At 31.9% G+C, this 17,632-nt stretch overlaps 3 protein-coding genes and 1 long non-coding RNA gene across 7 annotated transcripts; 1 reads left to right on the top strand and 3 right to left on the bottom strand.

Annotated features, from left to right (window-relative positions):
* Positions 1 to 5,268: 5,268 nt before the first annotated feature.
* On the bottom strand, positions 5,269 to 5,927 carry LOC149510853 (uncharacterized). Its single transcript, XR_016334629.1, has 2 exons — positions 5,691 to 5,927; positions 5,269 to 5,593 (listed from the first exon to the last, which is right to left on the bottom strand). It is a non-coding gene; the product is annotated as an uncharacterized LOC149510853 (long non-coding RNA).
* A 142-nt stretch (positions 5,928 to 6,069) lies between these two features.
* On the top strand, positions 6,070 to 8,091 carry LOC111279655 (transcription factor bHLH92-like). 3 transcript variants are annotated; one of them, XM_089756289.1, is made up of 4 exons: positions 6,070 to 6,208; positions 6,304 to 6,503; positions 6,583 to 6,955; positions 7,254 to 8,091. In XM_089756289.1, the coding sequence occupies exons 2-4, from the start codon at positions 6,345 to 6,347 to the stop codon at positions 7,286 to 7,288; spliced, it is 567 nt and encodes a 188-aa protein (XP_089612415.1). In that variant the 5' UTR covers positions 6,070 to 6,208; positions 6,304 to 6,344; the 3' UTR covers positions 7,289 to 8,091. The 3 variants fall into 3 exon arrangements, with proteins under 3 accessions (XP_089612415.1, XP_022722365.2, XP_022722366.2); XM_022866630.2 differs by having other exon boundaries at positions 6,082 to 6,503; XM_022866631.2 differs by having other exon boundaries at positions 6,088 to 6,503; positions 6,583 to 6,876.
* Positions 8,092 to 8,559: 468 nt separating this feature from the next.
* On the bottom strand, positions 8,560 to 10,328 carry LOC111279656 (small ribosomal subunit protein uS19x). The gene is made up of 4 exons (XM_022866632.2): positions 10,179 to 10,328; positions 9,932 to 10,080; positions 9,773 to 9,830; positions 8,560 to 8,934 (listed from the first exon to the last, which is right to left on the bottom strand). The coding sequence occupies exons 1-4, from the start codon at positions 10,179 to 10,181 to the stop codon at positions 8,686 to 8,688; spliced, it is 459 nt and encodes a 152-aa protein (XP_022722367.1). The 5' UTR covers positions 10,182 to 10,328; the 3' UTR covers positions 8,560 to 8,685.
* An 804-nt stretch (positions 10,329 to 11,132) lies between these two features.
* LOC111279320 (calmodulin calcium-dependent NAD kinase-like) lies at positions 11,133 to 16,486 on the bottom strand. Of its 2 annotated transcripts, none has more exons than XM_089756653.1 (9): positions 16,326 to 16,486; positions 16,054 to 16,242; positions 15,345 to 15,568; positions 15,196 to 15,257; positions 13,043 to 13,261; positions 12,586 to 12,715; positions 12,130 to 12,464; positions 11,881 to 12,025; positions 11,133 to 11,716 (listed from the first exon to the last, which is right to left on the bottom strand). In XM_089756653.1, exons 1-9 carry the CDS (start codon positions 16,333 to 16,335, stop codon positions 11,459 to 11,461), a joined length of 1,572 nt encoding a protein of 523 aa, XP_089612779.1. In that variant the 5' UTR covers positions 16,336 to 16,486; the 3' UTR covers positions 11,133 to 11,458. The 2 variants fall into 2 exon arrangements, with proteins under 2 accessions (XP_089612779.1, XP_022722079.2); XM_022866344.2 differs by having other exon boundaries at positions 16,054 to 16,245; positions 16,326 to 16,473.
* Between the last annotated feature and the right edge of the window lie 1,146 nt (positions 16,487 to 17,632).

Raw genomic sequence — 17,632 nt, 5'->3', positions numbered from 1 at the left:
TTTTTGCCTTTCTGAGGCAAAAGTTCTTTTCTTTTATCGAATTGGTTTCGTGCTCAAATTAGTATGCAACCTATGGACCATCACTTCGAGGTCAATTCTTGGCATGTCGGATGGCATCTAGGTAAATAGGTTAATATTATTTTTAAAAATTTGAATTAATTATTCTTTATGTTCAAGTTTAATCTTAATCTGCATGCATTTTTCTAGGGTGCTCTCTTAGAATAGTATAGACACAAGGTCTTCTGTCGATTCAAATTGATTTTCATCTATCTCTGATTTTTCATCAAGTATTTATTTCTACTCAATCAGGTTAAGATTGTATCCTACGAGGACAAATTCCAACATGGTAGTTAATATGTTGTTAATGGAATGATAAGTAGTAGCAATGAAAAACCAAACAAAAACGTATTTTTATTTCATTTCTCATTCGATCAACGTATTAGCTTGGTCTTATTGACATGTATATGTGTGTGCCAACTTAAGAGCTCAGTTATTGTAGAGTCTGTTCAAAAATTATAAAAATTATGGTTTGCACAAGTATAGACCTTAATAGCTTAAAGCGACTTAAGAACAAGCTTTTTTTTTATCGATTTTTTACTATTGTTGTTACTTACCCTTGCTTTCTCATTCCTCTTCAATTTCTATTGTTTCTTTCTCTTTTTCCCTCTCCTCAGTCTTAGCTAAAATGTCATTTTGCTTTTTAGTCTTTCCTTTTACCGTCATAACATAGCATTGTTGTGCCATGAACTAATCTCCTCTAATTTCTCTAACCCCATGAGGTGTTGGAAACTTTACTTTCAGGTAGAGAGCTAAGCCTGTAAGCCACATAACAGACTAACTAGGTCAGCCCAATATCATGTTGTAGGTTAATGGGACATCTATGACCATGAACTCTATGACCAAGGTGATTGTTTTTAGCTTAGTTCCTAGGGAGATTAGAAGTTTGATATTCCTTTTGACTAGTACCTACTCATTTCTAAATTCAATCAAAGTGATAGTGATTGGTTGTAATTGGTCTTCTTTAATTCCCATCTTTTTTATAATGGTATAATACAAAACATTGGTCGAACTTCCATTGTCAAACAAGATCCTCTTAACTACATAATTGTACACCATAACTATAATTAGTATGGCATAATTATAAGGATATTGGATTCCTTCTAAATCTTCTGAGTTGAAAGAGATCAACTCATCCTTCCAATACTTTTTCCTTTTTACAGAAGAGCTAATGGCCATGACCAAGCCATAATCAAACTTTCTCTTGGCCAAGGTAAAGCTTTCTCCAATGATTACATTGATTACTCCAATAATAGGTCAATTATCGACAACTAAGCCTTCATTTTCCCTCTATTCATCCCTTTAAACTTCTCTTCTCCTGTTTTATCCCATCTGTCTTCCTTATTCCTTGTAGGTTCTTTACAATCCCTTCTTCTGTAATTCGACCTATTCTAACCTTATCTTTTTCAGTCCACAAACCTTTTTAGCTCGCCTCTCTTGATTAGATTCTCAATTTCATTCTTCAAATCAACACAGTCTTCAGTATTGTGGCCTATGTCTCTATGAAATATGTATTTTTTGGTCAAATCCCTTCTTGTATTTTGTTTCAATGGCTTCCGCCATTTGAGCTTTGGGTTTCTCTCTATTTAAATTAGAATCCTCTCTCAAAAGGTATTCAATGCAGTATAGTTTTTTTTTTTATTAGAGCTCTTAATCTTGTGTCATCTCTCTCTTGAAAAAGATCGTAGAAATCTTTGCCTTTTTTCATACTAAGGAAAAGAATAAGCCTCTTTCACCTTTACTGCCAAGGAAAGGGGATTAACCTTTCTCACCTCGGTTATTTCTCATTGTAGTTTCAACATTTATTTACTTATCGGCAATAAGTAAAACATCGACTAGCATTTTTTGTGGCTTTAATGACAAGGTCAATTTAAAGTGGTACTTTCTATCACTGAGTCCACTTGTTAAGGCAGCTACAACTACCATCTGCTCTAAGTCCTTCACTTCTAAAGCCTCCGTGTTAAAATGCATAATGTAATCTTTCAAAGATTCATTTCTACCTTGATGAATTGATATCAGGCTTAGTGTCATTTTCTTAATTCTTTTATTACTTACAAAATAGGAAAGAAAGGATTGGCTAAGCTTTTTTGCACGTTGTAATTGACCTTAACTTGAGGCTACAATACTAGGACCAAGCTATCCTTTTAAGAGTTGTGGCCTGTCCTTTACATATCAGTGCTTCATTTATATCTTGTATCATGATATTAGTTCTGTAAAGCTCCAAATAATCAAAAGATCAGATGTACCATCATAAGTTTTCAAGGTCAGCATCTTGAATCTTTTTGGAGACATGGCCCTATCAATTTCTTCAATAAAGGGCGAAGTCTCTAAGAACCTAAGCTCGTCCTCAAAAACAATAGTCTTCCCCTTCAGTTCTTTGATTTTTGATTGGTTGGGGTTCCAAGTCAGTTTATTTTGATTTTTGGGTTGTAGCATGAGTCAAAATATAGCTAGGGTAAAGGTGGGCAGCCAGGATAGCATGCTCTTATTCCCTAAAGGCTAAAAAGGCTTCTACTTTCTCATAACTTGGTTGTCTTTCTACAACCTGTCTACCAAGGTTGACCAAGCAGGCACCTTTGAAACTCAAGGTGGAGTTATGGTGTGTAACATTTGCTTGCAGGCTTGTATCTGCTCGGCCAAAGCTTGGAATTGCTCCATGATTGGACTAGCTTGTCATAGGGCAAGTTAGCCCAAATGTTGGCTATTATGTGTTTCTATTGCAGTTGGAGCAACTATCTCTTTTTTCTCATTAGCTCTCTTTCTGAGTGGTATGATTTATGGCTCAGCTAATGAATGAATACTTCCTACCTGAAATGTCAAATGTTTGTGTCGAGCTCTAATATAAAGGAATACTAGAAATACAAGATAGAGAATAGAGTAGTTAGAAGAAAAGGCAAAAAGTATTCGTTACATTTGCACTTCGACATACAAGTAAAAGATTGATATAGAGGAGGTCAGAATGAGAGGAAAGTAAGAAAGGGTTAATATAATAGAGATAGAATGGAAGGAAATGATAGTACGCAAATATTTTTATTTATAGACAGAAGGTGAGGGGTTTATGGGACATAATAGTGATATAGCCGAGCTGATGTGGCACTAAACATGTCAAATTGGTCTGATATGTTAGGTTGTCCCAAAAATCCAAAATACCCTTAATTGTTTATTGGCAACCTCTAATGAGAAAAAGATCACTATGCCCTTCAAACCTAAAAATGCCCTTAACACCAACCTAGTCAAGAAACTTGAAAAAAACCTAACTTTTGTGAGTTCCTTGAATCCTCAGTCACTATGTTTTCGTGCATTATTTCTTAGTTTTATACTCTGATAACTGCCATTATCTGTGATTTGTATATTTAGATGGTAAATAGGTGTGAATGAGGAACTTTTGCCGTTCAGGCCGAGCGAAAGCTATTGAAAGCTGAACGAGCTTTATCTAAGGCCGAGGATTATTTAAAACCAGTAGACAGGCAGGCAGATCCTGAAAGCATAACTGATGAGGAAAGGTTTATGTTTCGCAAGCTCAGGTTGAGGATGAAAGCTTTCTTTCTTCTTGGTATATCGCGTTGTCAAAGAGTTATCAGTCTTCCCTTCTAGAATTTGAGATTTATATGGGAGTTTAATGTCTTGCTTCAGGGAGACGTGGAGTTTCTTATGGTACTATAGAAAAAATGCACTTGCACTGGAAATACAGGGAGTTGGTTAAGATCACCATGAAGTCAAAAACTTTCGATCAGGTAAAAAAGATTGCAATAGCACTTGAAGCTGAAAGTGGTGGAGTTTTGGTTTCAGTTGATAGAATCTCCAAAGGATACGCCATAATTGTTTACCGAGGAAAGGATTATGACCGGCCTTCTACAATAAGGCCAAGGAATCTTTTGACAAAGAGTAGGGCTTTGGCACGTTCAATTGAGCTTCAAAGACGTGAGGTATCTTTCAGAAACTCCTTCATTGGCAAATATGGAACTACATAGCATGTCCCTTATGCTTTTGAAATTCCACCTTTAATGTAAAACTCCTTAGTTTACCTCTTAAAATTGCAGACACCTCTGAAATGACTCATTTTTCTACTTATTCTGTTTTAACAGGCTCTACTAAAGCATATTTCAGCTCTGCAGGCTAAAGTGGAGAAAATAAGATCTGAAATAGTATGGTTTTCTTATGTAGCATATTAGCTTTTGCTTTTATTTGGTTGGCCAGTGTAGCCATGAATATAAATGCATTAACCTTTCTTGCACTTTGATAGGATCAAATGCACAGCATGGAAGACCAAGGAGACGACGAGTTTTATGAAAGAATAGATTCTTCATATCCTACTGATGATGATGACACAGAGGTCAAAATAATTCTCTCTCGATCTGCTGCCACTTGATGCAAGATAGTTAATCTAACATTTTGTTTCTTTTGATTTTTCTGCCTTCTACCGGACTCCGAAGGAGATGAGGCATATCTTGGGACATATGACAGTGAAAATGATGGTGAAGAAGAAAATGACAAATCAATTCACAATCTCCACTTTGAAACAAATTTTCCTTTCCATAACCAACAGCAGGAATCCGGAATAGAATCTGATGTTCTTTGAGCACTTGCACACACATTTTTCCTTACATCAAGAAACGAAACTGATGAAGTAGAGAAATCAGATGATGTGTTAAATTACTGGGAAGTGACGAAAGATCAATGATCATAGGCCTTCTGTGTTTATGTACAAATCTTTCTGGCATATCATTTCTAGAAAAAATATGCAAGATCAGGCAAGGTAATTAATTAGTGCCCCTGATCTCCCAAAGCCCTGTTATTTAGAATTAAGCAGATAAAGTTTTCATCACTATCTCGGGGAAGTCATCAGGGCTCAAAATTTGTACTGTATTGATTGTTGATAGCCGCAAACCACTTGCATATCGAGGTTCCATGTCTGGTATTCGAGGAACTTGTGTAATAGTAAGAATTTAAGAAATTATTGATGAATGTATGCTAAATCTTATCATGCGGTAAGCCAATCGAACATAAATTAATTTTTTTAAAATTTTATTGTTTTCGTAATCTATTTATTTAATTAATAAATTTTAAAATGTAATTCGTAATTATTAAGTTTAAAAAAACAAAATGAAATAAAGATGTAGCAGAATAATCTGTTAATGGCTCAGCTAATACAATTAAGAGAAGAAAGAGATGAGACCAGAAAAAAGAGAGAAGAAAGTTAGAAAATAGGAGTAGGAAATTTGTAAATTTTCATTCACGTGTCAAATGTAAGCATACAAGATGGATTATTCAGTTCACTGACATCATAATTTCAATAACAATAATATAACTGATACAATAAAACACGTGGCGGTAACTAACAGCTACATGTCACATAACTAACTACTCAATTGCTGCAGCTGAGCAACCCATGCCTGCCATTGGCATTTCTTCTCTCCTTCAGCTGACACCTGCTTCAGTTTGTCAGCGTCCTTAACAAATTCAGCTTCCTTCTGCATTCTAGCGCATTTCACCAACTCAGCTTCATTCCAGCGTATTTCACCAACTCAGCTTCATTCTGCATTCTTGACTCCATTTCATCTCCATGATTAATATGCCATTCCATCACAAGAGAAATAAACTAGAAATTAGAGAAAGAGGAAGAGGAAGAGGACCATAAGTGAAGTGTGGTCAGCTTATCTTTGACTTGTCCAATTCAGTGTCAGAGCAGAATCAGCCAAAACAAGTTTCGAAATCAACGCTTCAAAACCCTCGAATGTGGGCAATTACCTGACGCCTTGATCTTGACATCAAAGGTTAGGACTTCATTTCAAGGCCCGACTCCCATTCCCATGGGCAATTCTTGTGGGCTAACTAAGCGTGGAAAAACAAGACTCATCCTAGTTTCAACCAAAACCCTTTGACTACTTGGGTATTCTTTGACTACTTGGGTATTCTTTGACCAATTCCAATTCGCCAAGAAAGACCCATAAAAAAGGGAAATGAACATATTTTGACCACGTTTGTAGTATGTCTTAAATGAGTTGCAACTCAGAGAAATCAAGCAATCCAGGACAATGGAAGAGCGTTATATATAAACGTTTCGAGTCAAGATATGAAAAATTCCCGGTAAAGCAAAAGGACAAGCCATGGACCAGTTGATAAAACAACTGTTGCAGGGTGAAACCTTCTGGTATGAAACTACCCCTGCTCCACCTGTCGGCCGAAGTGCTTTTGTGCCATATGCAAATACACCTAAAATTGAACTGAGGTTACAGAGTCCTGCAGGTTGTACCAATGGAGTTAGCTCTGGAAACGCGAACAAGAGAATGATTGAATTCTTGAGGAAGAGTTGGCGTACAACGACAGAAACCAAAGACACCCAGAAAGAGAGGAGTTTCCATCACATGATGAATGAGAGAAAGAGAAGAGAGAAGCAGAAAAGAAGCTACTTTGACTTGCATTCCATGCTCCCTCTTGGCACCAAGGTTTGGTATCGTTTGTTTTTTATAACTACTAATTATTTATGTTGTGTTCCTTGAGCATTGCTTTGATCTTTCATTGCAGAATGATAAGAACTCGATTGTTCAAACGGCAATCAAGAGAGTTCAGGAGCTGGAATGGCTAAAGAAGGATCTGGAGGGGAGAAACAATGAGCTGCAGGCAACATTGGCTGCAATGAACGAGAACCAACATACTGAAGGAACCAAGATTAGAGTCAGGATAGTCAATCCAAAATCTGGGATTGATTCCATGTTGGCGGTTTTGAAATGCTTGAAGCAATTGGGTTCGAAACCCAGAATGATTCAGTCAAAGTTTACTAATCAAGAATTCCTTGCAGTGATCGATATTGAAACTGAGGTTTACCCTGTTTCTTCCTTAATATTGATTCATCTTATGCATGTAAATACCGTACAGTTCACCCTTCAACATTTATTAGGTCAGTCAATTTTTATTCGTCTATTTCATATTTAACACATATAAAAAATAAAACTTATTACATCACATCAATACATCAAATACAAAATATATATTTTTTATTTTTATTAAATTTATATATAATTTTTACTAAAATTTTAAATCATATCATTTTTATATTTTTTATATTATTTTTATATCATACCAAACCCAAATATTGACATATAAAATTGTATTAAAATACCATAAAGATATGATTTAATGTTTAAATATAGTGCTACTATTAATAGTAAACCTAGTCACGTTCACTTTTTTGACAGATGGGAGGTGCCGAAGTAGAAAACGCTGTAAATAGAACATTGCAAGAAGCTGAGAGGAAGCTTCAGGAACGTTGAAACCAGATGCTAAACAAAAGAAGGTTGATCAAATTTTCTAATCTTACACCAATGGAAAACCACAAGTGTCACCAAAGAACATAGAAGAAGGGCAAAAAGATCAGGTCAATAGACCATAAACTAATTAATTTAGTTAAAAAGTGTAGCAGTAACAATTACTAACGTGGGAAATATGGGCCAATTTAGTTGCTAATAATAACAGGTTTGAATTCTTATTTGTCTAAAATGTTTCTCACCTTCTGAATTTGAATTGGCTGATTTTGCTTGGACCGTGATGCAATCTGACTTAAGAGAGCAAAGATCGTCTTCACTCTTGAACTGCAATAGTTTTTTTTTTTTTTTTTTTTTTTTTTTTTTTTTTTTTTTTTTAAATAGGCTTTGGAAAAAGTCAGCTCTCTGGACGTTAGGTGTTTGAAAATTGTGGTAGAATTCTTATTTGTCTAAAATGTTTCTCACCTTCTGAATTTGAATTGACTGATTTTGCTTGCACCGTGATGCAATCTGACTTAAAAGAGCAAAGATCGTCTTCACTCTTGAACTGGAATAGTTTTTTTTTTTTTAAATAGGCTTTGGAAAAAGTCAGCTCTCCTGACGATAGGTGTTTGAAAAATGTGGTAAAGATTAGAAAGCCTAGTTAAAACTACTGTTGCTACTACTGTAATGTTTTGATTCATTAAATGTTGCAAATTACTTGGTTATATTTGCTCGTTAGAGGATAGGAAGAACAATACAAATTTGGGCATTCATCTATTTTTATTCATCATTTTTACTCTCACCTGTGTTGTTCACAATGATCCTGCTGCGACTCCAATAGAGAAATTGTGTTTAACAACTCTTGTATCGACACGCTGACTATTGTTGCCAATGACAGAACTTATAAGCAGTTATGCCACAGCACAAATCAACATTTTAATAACAATATATATATTTAACAAAAACCAAGAAATATGCTTGTCTTTTATGCCAAAACGGATTATGACATAATTTTCATATAAAACACTACATAAATACACAAATTACCATTTTTTATTTTTTGCGACTAATCAAATTCGAGTTATAAATCAGATCTTCCAGAGGCAGTTAAATTAACAAACTATATAGCATAAATTTCAAAGACCAGCAGTGGGAAAATTACCAAATCATTGACATATTCAACTAGGACAAAAATAAATGAAACATTTCAAAGCACCTCTTTAAAACATGAGCAAAGTGCACGTCTCATTCTCCAATATAACAAAGGAAAACATATAAAATTGTCATTAATTATAATACTAAAGGTACAACAAACAAAAATTGGTCAACTAAATATCCATTCATGGTAACACCAGAACAAGTATCCAAGCTGCAGAAAAGCAGCTCATTTAAGAGGAATAAACCTAGAAGAATGGGTAGCACCAATACCAGGTCTACCGTGCTTAACTGGCTTATATGAAATAGAGAACTCAGCAAGGTAATGGCTAATCATTTCAGGCTTGATTTCAACCTGATTGAATGTCTTGCCATTGTACACACCAATAATGCTTCCAATCATTTCAGGTACAATGATCATATTACGTAGGTGGGTTCTAACTGGTTCTGGCTTCTCACCAGGTGGGGCCTCCCTTTTCTGATTCAATACACCAGAACAAATATTATGTAAGCATAATTGTTGACTTAAATAGAACAATCAAACAGTAGTGATACTCAAGATAATATTCTGATAACCGATACAATGACAATTCAGCAACAAACAAACAAAAGTTCTACAACAAAAACTGTACATTGAGTTATAATCAGGTAATCTTGATAATACTAAAAATCTCCTAGGACTTGAATCACCATAAAATTGGACAAGTATAACTATCTGAAAATGAATATGAGTGCGAAAAATTAAAAGGAAAATGAATTAAGAAATTGCAGAAAAAATGGAGCAGATAGTTATCACGCATCCAACATAGGTTGAGAGTAACTTGCAAGTAGAACAACTTGAGAATCGAAAATTCATCAAATCAGGATTATATATTCTGTCAAGCGCATTCAAGGCTTTGCACATAACTTCAAACATAAACAATGAACTGAATGCTTAAAAAGCCAGTAAAATAACAATTTACAACACATAACAAAAAAGACTCAAACTTCAGCCGGTAGGATTTGCTACAAAATACATTTCCAATGAAAATTGACCCCCTCCATGGAAAAAGATAAATCATAAAAGGAAATTATGAGTCATGGAACCAATAACCCTAACATAAGAAATTCCCTAATCATATCTTTGTTTAAGCATAAACACAAGTTTCAAGTAACATTATGGCAGTTAGGCCTCAGGCAAAGCTCAAACTTTTAACAAAATAAAATAAACACTCCCCAGTAACTCAACAACCAACATCAACCTTTTAGAACTAAACAAAAATCCAATAAATTAATAGATAAAAAAAAATGAAAGAGCAAAGTAAAGATTAAATTACCGCCTTGCGGAGCTTCTTGATTAAAGCCATGGGTTTTCTCTTGAGACCCCTCTGGAACCTACAATCACATAATAGAAGCAATAAAAAAAAATTTCACACTTTTCAGCTCAAACAAAAAAATAACTATTTGCAAAGATGAATCTTTTTTTTCCTTATTACCTTCTGCGAGCACGAGCTGGGAAGAGCTTGACAAGTTCATCGGTGGACATATCAAGGAGAGCATCCAAATCAACGCCTCTGAAGCTAAACTTCTTGAACGTTCTCTTCTTGGGCACTCCGGCCGCCGCCACCTCTGTCTCCACATCCGCCTGTCAAAATTTACCCATTCACCCCACAGTAAGAGAAAATGAAAAAGAAGAAAACAGAGAAGAAGAACAAGAAGAAGAAGGGGATAGACATAATTCACCATGGTTGAAAGCTTTGGGTTCTGAAGCTGAAGCGTGGCAGCTAGGGTTTACTTTGTTGAGGTGTAAGAAGTGGGTATGTTTTATATATAGAATAGCTGAAAACCCTAGAATCAGATTTCAGAAATGTTTGCTTTTGAGGGCCTGGGGTTTTGTTATTTCAAATTAGGGTAGGGAAAGTGTCTATCTTTGGTTGGGCCTAGGCCTGTGGCTTGGTTTGGATTTAGTGGTTGAGTTTCAAAGTTCGATCTGGTCAGATTGGTGGCAAATGGTACTTTTTACTATCTTGCTCGGAAGCTAACTCAACTTGGTCCAAGGAACGTGCCCAAGCCCCAAAGCTTTTTCATTATGGGTTAGTTTGGATTTCGTTTATCGGCCTAATTGGACCGTCAAAGGTATTTTGATAGCATATAATAGTGTTTTTGGTTCCAATTCCCTCCAATTTCTGACCGGAAGGAGAAGGATCAATTGGTTCACTACACTTGTGGCAGTCGAGTACCTTAATATAAAAATGAAAAATGAAGGCTTATAGTAGTTGGCTACTTTTTTTTTGGATAATTTATTATTATATCTAATTTTACCATTATTATTACATTTACATCCAAATATATAGTTTTGTCTGCTATAATATTCAGTCTCTCTATCATCATTATTTTCATTCATCAAATTTAATCTCTTTGTTAATTGAAATAACCGTTGCATCAAAATTTAATTTACTTTTTCTTTTTTGTTCTTCTGAATTGGACCATACTATTTATATAACTATAATTCCAACACTTAGTTACAAAGCTTAGGCATATATCCCCATAATGCAAATTTTTATGCAAACCAAATGACTACTCAAATGGATAATCTAGAACTTAATTTGCATATATTAGGCTATCTACTTTAGAATATAGAAAATGGCATTTGCAGGATTTAAAAGATTGGAGTTCGAATCTTCCTTCACCAAAATTTAAAAAAACAAAAAATACCATTGATCATTTGTTAACAATTACATTAAGCGATACATTGGAAGTAGACATTCATTTTTTGTGTAGATGCACACCCATGATAAAATTCCTGAGGAGGGAAAAAACCAACCAAAAATGGAAGACACAAGACTTACTAGACAATTGTTTGTCCCTTTTGAAACAAACCTAATTTCCACATCAGCTGAAGGGAAAATTGAAGGGTTTGCCAAAGGGTGATACATACATATAAATAACTAAATAAATATATATATATATATATATAGAGAGAGAGAGAGAGAGAGAGAGTTTCAAACTGGATTTTGCTTATGTTACAGTTGTTCGTGTGTTTCAATGTTGGATTTTTCCATTCTTTGAATGGAAGCTTTTAGCTCCAATTGAATGCTTGATCTTGAAGGGGACAAAACAATGTCTTTCCAAACCGAGCCAGGCTTGTCTACTGGACTTGGCTCATTGTAAAGCTCATATACAGATTCTGCTCCAGGGTTCAGGTTGCTGACATTTGACAAGCATTTGATATCATCTGGATCTGTCAGCAGCTTGTTAGCTCCATCTTTCCATGCTATCAACTGCATTTGTATATATAAAAATGTATGTTAAGAGAGCAAAAAAAAAAACAACACAGATTACTCAACAAATAATTAAGAAGACTTAATCGGTGATAATTGTTGATGGATAGGAGAAGCTGACCAAAGTGAAGGAATCATCCCTAATCGATAAGCTTTTTTTTTACCTTTGCTGGGCCTCCCACAGCGTTGTTGCAGTAGAGCCTGGCATTGTCAACAAGTTGGCAGTATCTTGGAAATGCACTTGCAAACATTTTGTGTGATTTTAACTGCGAATTTATTCTCACTGCTCTTTTCTCCATTATAGCTCTCCTGCACAGTTTCCCAAACATATATATAAGCCAATATTCAATCCAAATCTGCAATAAATTTCTTCTGAATGATGACTATTAATCAAAGTGGCAACCGCCAATTACCTTATTCCTCTAACAACAGCTAGATATGCATCACAAACCACCCCAACCAATTCTATTCTGTATGGTTTCCTGTGTGTCTGATGATCAGCATTTTCTTCTTGATTCTTCTCCTCTTCTTTTACCTGTTCCCAATAGTTTTCAGTAATGGTGCCATCTTCAGCCACCTTGTAGCCAACCCCCATCCTGTAACGGTATTTGTGAACGTTTCGAGCCATGGCAATTGTCTGCTCAACAAAAGGCTCCCATGATAAAGTCCCATCCATTATCACATCACGACCTTCATTCAATGCTGTTACTAGCAGTGATGATGCAGCATCAGTGGAGGATTGGTGAACCTGGTTAGATAAGTGTACATATATACACTTCAAATATAAGTAACTTATTTAAGTAGTAATTGATGTGCTTAAAAAGCATCAATGGCAGCTAAGAAAATTGAAAGTTGGAGAGAATTTTTACTAGTTCAGCTGTTGGAAGCATATCATTGTGGTGACCCCTAGAGCTCAGAGCTCTGTATATAACATCTGTTTCTTTGAATGCATCTGCCTCTACAACCACAGCATTTGCTTCAGCTCCTACCCAGAATGATCTGCCAATTACAACATCAATACTTAATATATAATATCTCAATTTTATTAAGCTCCACTCTCTTTCATCAAAGGTTTTTTTATAATACAGTTACGAGTATCCTCCAAAATTTTCCTCTGGAAATATACCTAACACAAAAACCAAATCCTGATTGATAAAAAAAATGTAAACCCGGAGTAACTCTGGTGAGTGACAACTTGTTTGGTACTATATATAATCTCTATTTTTTTCAATGTCCAGATTTCATCATGCAATATTGCTTACCACACAATCGTTGCAATAATGCTGATTATTTTAAAGGGGACGTTGAATTGGCTGCTAGTCTTACTCTTTGAGTATATCTTTGAGAACAGTGCTTTTTCCAGCCCCCATACCGCCCCCCATAAGCAAGAGGACGGGACTCCTCTGGCTGTGAGCCACGGGCACCATTACGTCCGTGTATTTTGATTCGTCGTCGACTCGTCCCATCGCTTTCATCTCCTCTACCAATGTGGAGAACAACCTAGTCACCTTTAAATCCTTGGTCACCCTCTCAAATCTCTTCTGCCTTTAACAAACCAAATCAATATTCAATCCAAAATATTTTAAAAACAAGTCCTTTTAATTGATAAATTCCATCTTTCTTACTTTTTGGATTGGACTGGTTTCAATTAGATTAAAAACAATTATAAAAATAAGATTAATTAATACAACGATAAAATTAAAATTAATTATATTATATATATTTAGATATAAAAGTAACAATGATAATAAAATAAATTACAATAAAAAAATTATCATTAATAATATTAGGTTAAAAATTATTTAATCTAAATAATTTAATAAAGTCGTTCCTTTTTAATTTATATTCAAGTATATTCTTATTTCAAATAAAAAATTTATTTATATTAAAAGTTAATTTAAATTTAAATTAAAATATAAAGATTTATTTAAATATAAAGTAAAAAATTAAAAACTTTTTTTGATATAATAAAAATATAAAAATTTATCATTTAAAGTTTTTTTTATTATTTTAATTTAGATTTTTATATATTTTGTTACATTACTGTTCAATAGTGGATGGGAGACATAGTACATCATATTAATAGTACATTAAAGAATTTTATATAATACTGCTCAATAAGTGATGGGAGACATAGTACATCATATTAATAATATTAGATTTTATAATTTAAAATTTAATATAATAATATGATATAAATATAAAATAAGATAATTTAAAATTTTAATAATAATTATATTTAGATTTAACAAAATAAAAAATATATATTTCATTAGATATAAATTATAATTCATAATTTTTATATAAAATATAATATAAATATATAAATTTTAATGTTTTATATAACATAAATATATAAATCATCATATTTAAATAGTACATTAACAAAAAAACTCAAAAATGTACTAGCATATAAACATATGATTAGATAAAGTAGTAAAAAGAGTATTTTATTTTATATTTAAGTTCAAACTTGTTAAAAATTATTAAAAAAAAAAATTTAATAAACTTATTAAATTTAACGTAAATAGATTTATTTAAAAAATTAAAAAATTGTACAGGATAAAGTTCAAAACTTTTTTGCTGCTGAATAAAAAAAATTTGTTCTTGCACCTATTTATGGGGTACAGGTAACAGTACCTCAATATTTCAATATGTCAGTATCTTACCTCAATAGTTGTGAGGCGACAAAAACCTAAAAAGGTTATAGACTCACAGCCAAACTGATTATTTAATGATTGGTTTTAATTATTGTGACAGTTAAAAAAAATTTAATTGAAGAAAATATGTTTTAAAATGTAATAAAAATATAATTTAAAAATTCTAAGCATTTAATATTATTGTAAAAATATTATGATAAATTAAAATGTTTAAAAATCATTAAATAATAAAATTTTAATAATATAAAAATAATAAAATAATTTTACTTACAAAAATTGTTTAAATTAAAAAAAATACTTCTTTCAGAGTTTAGTTTGAGTTTTTAAAATATACTTTTAAATTGAAATTTCAATTTTTATTATTTAATAGTAAAGTTGAATAAAATCAACTTTGGATCCTAAAAGTTTTCTGGCCAAAAAAAAAAAAAAACCTAAAAAGCCCTTTTGAACAAATTTGATCCTATGGTTTGTGGTTTAATTCCTTGTACAGTCCTTTCTATTAATGTATTTTCTTTTTAAAAAAATTAGAAAATATTAATATTAATATTAATTTTAAATATAATATAATAATATAATATAAAAATGATATAAAAAACATAAAAATAACACAATTTAAAAATTTTAGCAAACGTTTATAAATTTAATAAAAATTTTAAAAATATATTTTATATTTAATATATCAAAACAAATTATTCGTATTTGACATGAACTATCTAGCTTAGGTTTTGTGTTATAATTAGAAATATATACTATTTAAAAATTAAAGACAATAACATAAAAATATGTATTGAAGGCTAAAGGCAACGAAATTAAAACCACCTTGTAGCTGCCATTACAAAGTCTTTTAGCTTTGTTTTCTTCTCAGATTCAACACCCAAAGCCTGCCATTCAAACAAATTTAATTATGAAATCATCAATTAAATTATTTTGGGATTAATTCGATCCAAACAATTCTGGTTCATATATACCTGGCCAATCATGTTTGGAGCATGGCTCCAATGGAAAGCAAAATAACTAAGGATGCATCTCTCAAACTCCTCCATTAGCTTTACGTACAAAGCCTTAGCTTCTGGTTCATCACCAAAATATTCAAGGATGCTAACCTCGCAATCTTTGGGTTTCATCAGATAGTTATGAGCCAACTTGCACAGCTGTGGACACTCGTTTGCATCTACAAATCCCAGTTGCCTAGCTGCATCCCAAACCCAAAATCAACAAATAAGCATTTCTTTACACCTTGTTACAAAAAGAAAATAAAAAAAGGTTTATTTGTTTTGTACCAGTTAAAAATGTAATTTGAATCAAACTATTTGTGAATTATTTAAGCTCAATTCGACAAAAAACTTAAATTCAAATCGTTTATAGTTGAAGAATCAAGTCAAATTTAAATAATTTAATATCTAATTTGATAAGTTTGCAAATTTAATCTAATTTATATTTTATAATATATGTAATGTATATGTTATTGAATTTAATGGAGTCCATCGATCTAAGCTCGACTCAATTATCACGATCTGAATTTCGGCATGAAAAATAAAATTTGATCAAGCTCGAATTGAGCTTAAAGCATCAAATTTGCGAGTCGAACCAATCTGGGACGTAGTATATCAGCTGATTACACCCTTAGTATCAGCCAAGTAAAGTGGGGAAATCAAGCTAAATATAAAGGATATATACCAACATAGTGGGAGAATCTTTCCAGGTTTCTAACTCGGCCTGACTCTGTTCTTACTAGCAGTGGAATGATACTTTGATCCTTAACAGGATTACTATTCCGCCGGTAGTAACTTGCGGCGGCTGCTGCTATGGCTCCGATGACAAAGGCAGCAAGGACGCCGGTGATGATGACTTTGCCATGGCCATCCTCTGCTGAGATTTTAACAAAAAATTACAAAAACCAGGGAACTTTACCATCAGAAATTAAAGAAAAAGAATAATAAGGTAATTACCATGACGCATGTTGCCGTTGAAAATATCCAGAGAAAGAATATTCCAAGTGTAATTTGTAGTGGGAAGATGAAATTTTGGGTTTGGCTTTGATGGGTTGAGAGATGACGGATATTTTTATACGCTAAAAGGAGGAAACGGCACTACATCTTTGGGACTAAACAAATCTAGAAATGAATTATGAGAATTTAAATTATTATTAGTTCGAAAAATAAAAAGTTTGATTTTTTTTAAGTAAAATTTTGATTTTAAATTTTGTAAATGAAAAAAATATGTATTAAAAAAATTTCTTTCCTTTTTAAAGTCTGATCTGATTTAATTTTAAAATAATCTAAATATAAAATAATTATCGAATTCAAAAAAATAAAATTAAGAATTTAAATTGTACAGCATCATGTGGAATTTGTTGCAATGTCCAAAAAAGAATCTTCTAATAAAATTTTTTATTATTTTATTAAATTATCTTAACTTTTAAATATTTAATTTTATAATTTAAATGTTTATTAAATAAAAATTTATTAACAGTTAATATTTATTTTTTTAATCTAAAATTCATTTGAAATAAAAATAAATATTAAAATATTTAATTAAATAAAAATATATATTTAAGAATTTAATTGATCTAAAATAAAAAAATTTAAGATTTAATTAATTAAAATAAAATATCATAAAATTAAATAATTATTAAATTTTTGTTTAAAATTTTTAACCCTTCTACTATATTTTAATCTATAAAATCAAGTATGGAAAAGAGATAAAATTTAGATAGAATTGTTTAAATGAAGTTAATCATGGCCTTTATAAAAAAATTACACAATTTTTATTTTAAAAATTAAAATTTATAAATTAATAAATTTTAATAAAAAAATTATTAAAATAAAGTTTGTAATCAAAATTTAAATAATATATATTTAACGATAAAAATTTTATAAAAAATTTAATAAAAATATTTATTTAAAAAGAGTACTAATTTTTTGAAATCTATATTTGATTTATGTAATAATTTTTTTAATTTATTAATTAGTTTAATTTTATTTAAATATTCTTTTACAAATTCAGAATTTTCATTTAAAAATTCTAAATAGAATAGTGGCTCAGACAAGATTGTCCAATGATAGAACTTTAAGAAAAGTTTTTTTTTTTCCATTTTTCTTTTTTCATCATTACCAATTTACCAATCATCTTGCTTTGAAGTGGAAACCATAATCATATCAGCGTGATGCATTGAACGTGTAACGCGTTTTTCGTGCTGATTTTACAATGCTACATTATTTTAAGTTTGGGGACAAAAATAATGTTAAGTTTTTTC

Source organism: Durio zibethinus, chromosome 27 (assembly GCF_047325235.1).
Source record: "Durio zibethinus cultivar Kanyao isolate XHJ-2024 chromosome 27, ASM4732523v1, whole genome shotgun sequence".
Lineage (NCBI taxonomy): Eukaryota > Viridiplantae > Streptophyta > Magnoliopsida > Malvales > Malvaceae > Durio > Durio zibethinus.
The sequence above is the reverse complement of the archived record's forward strand: the minus strand, read 5'-3'. Positions and strand labels throughout refer to the sequence as shown.

Coding starts and splice junctions, on each gene's coding strand:
- LOC111279320 (XM_022866344.2), bottom strand. Junction 13,262..15,195: donor TTTGTAATGGCAGCTACAAG/GTGGTTTTAATT, acceptor GGTTTGTTAAAG/GCAGAAGAGATTTGAGAGGG. Junction 12,465..12,585: donor TGCTTCCAACAGCTGAACTA/GTAAAAATTCTC, acceptor TTATCTAACCAG/GTTCACCAATCCTCCACTGA.
- LOC111279655 (XM_022866630.2), top strand. CDS start 6,165: ATGGACCAGTTGATAAAACAACTGTTGCAGGGTGAAACCTTCTGGTAT. Junction 6,504..6,582: donor TGCTCCCTCTTGGCACCAAG/GTTTGGTATCGT, acceptor CTTTCATTGCAG/AATGATAAGAACTCGATTGT. Junction 6,956..7,253: donor CACCCTTCAACATTTATTAG/GTCAGTCAATTT, acceptor CTTTTTTGACAG/ATGGGAGGTGCCGAAGTAGA.
- LOC111279656 (XM_022866632.2), bottom strand. Junction 9,831..9,931: donor CCAGCTCGTGCTCGCAGAAG/GTAATAAGGAAA, acceptor ATGTGATTGTAG/GTTCCAGAGGGGTCTCAAGA. Junction 8,935..9,772: donor TCAAGAAGCTCCGCAAGGCG/GTAATTTAATCT, acceptor GTATTGAATCAG/AAAAGGGAGGCCCCACCTGG.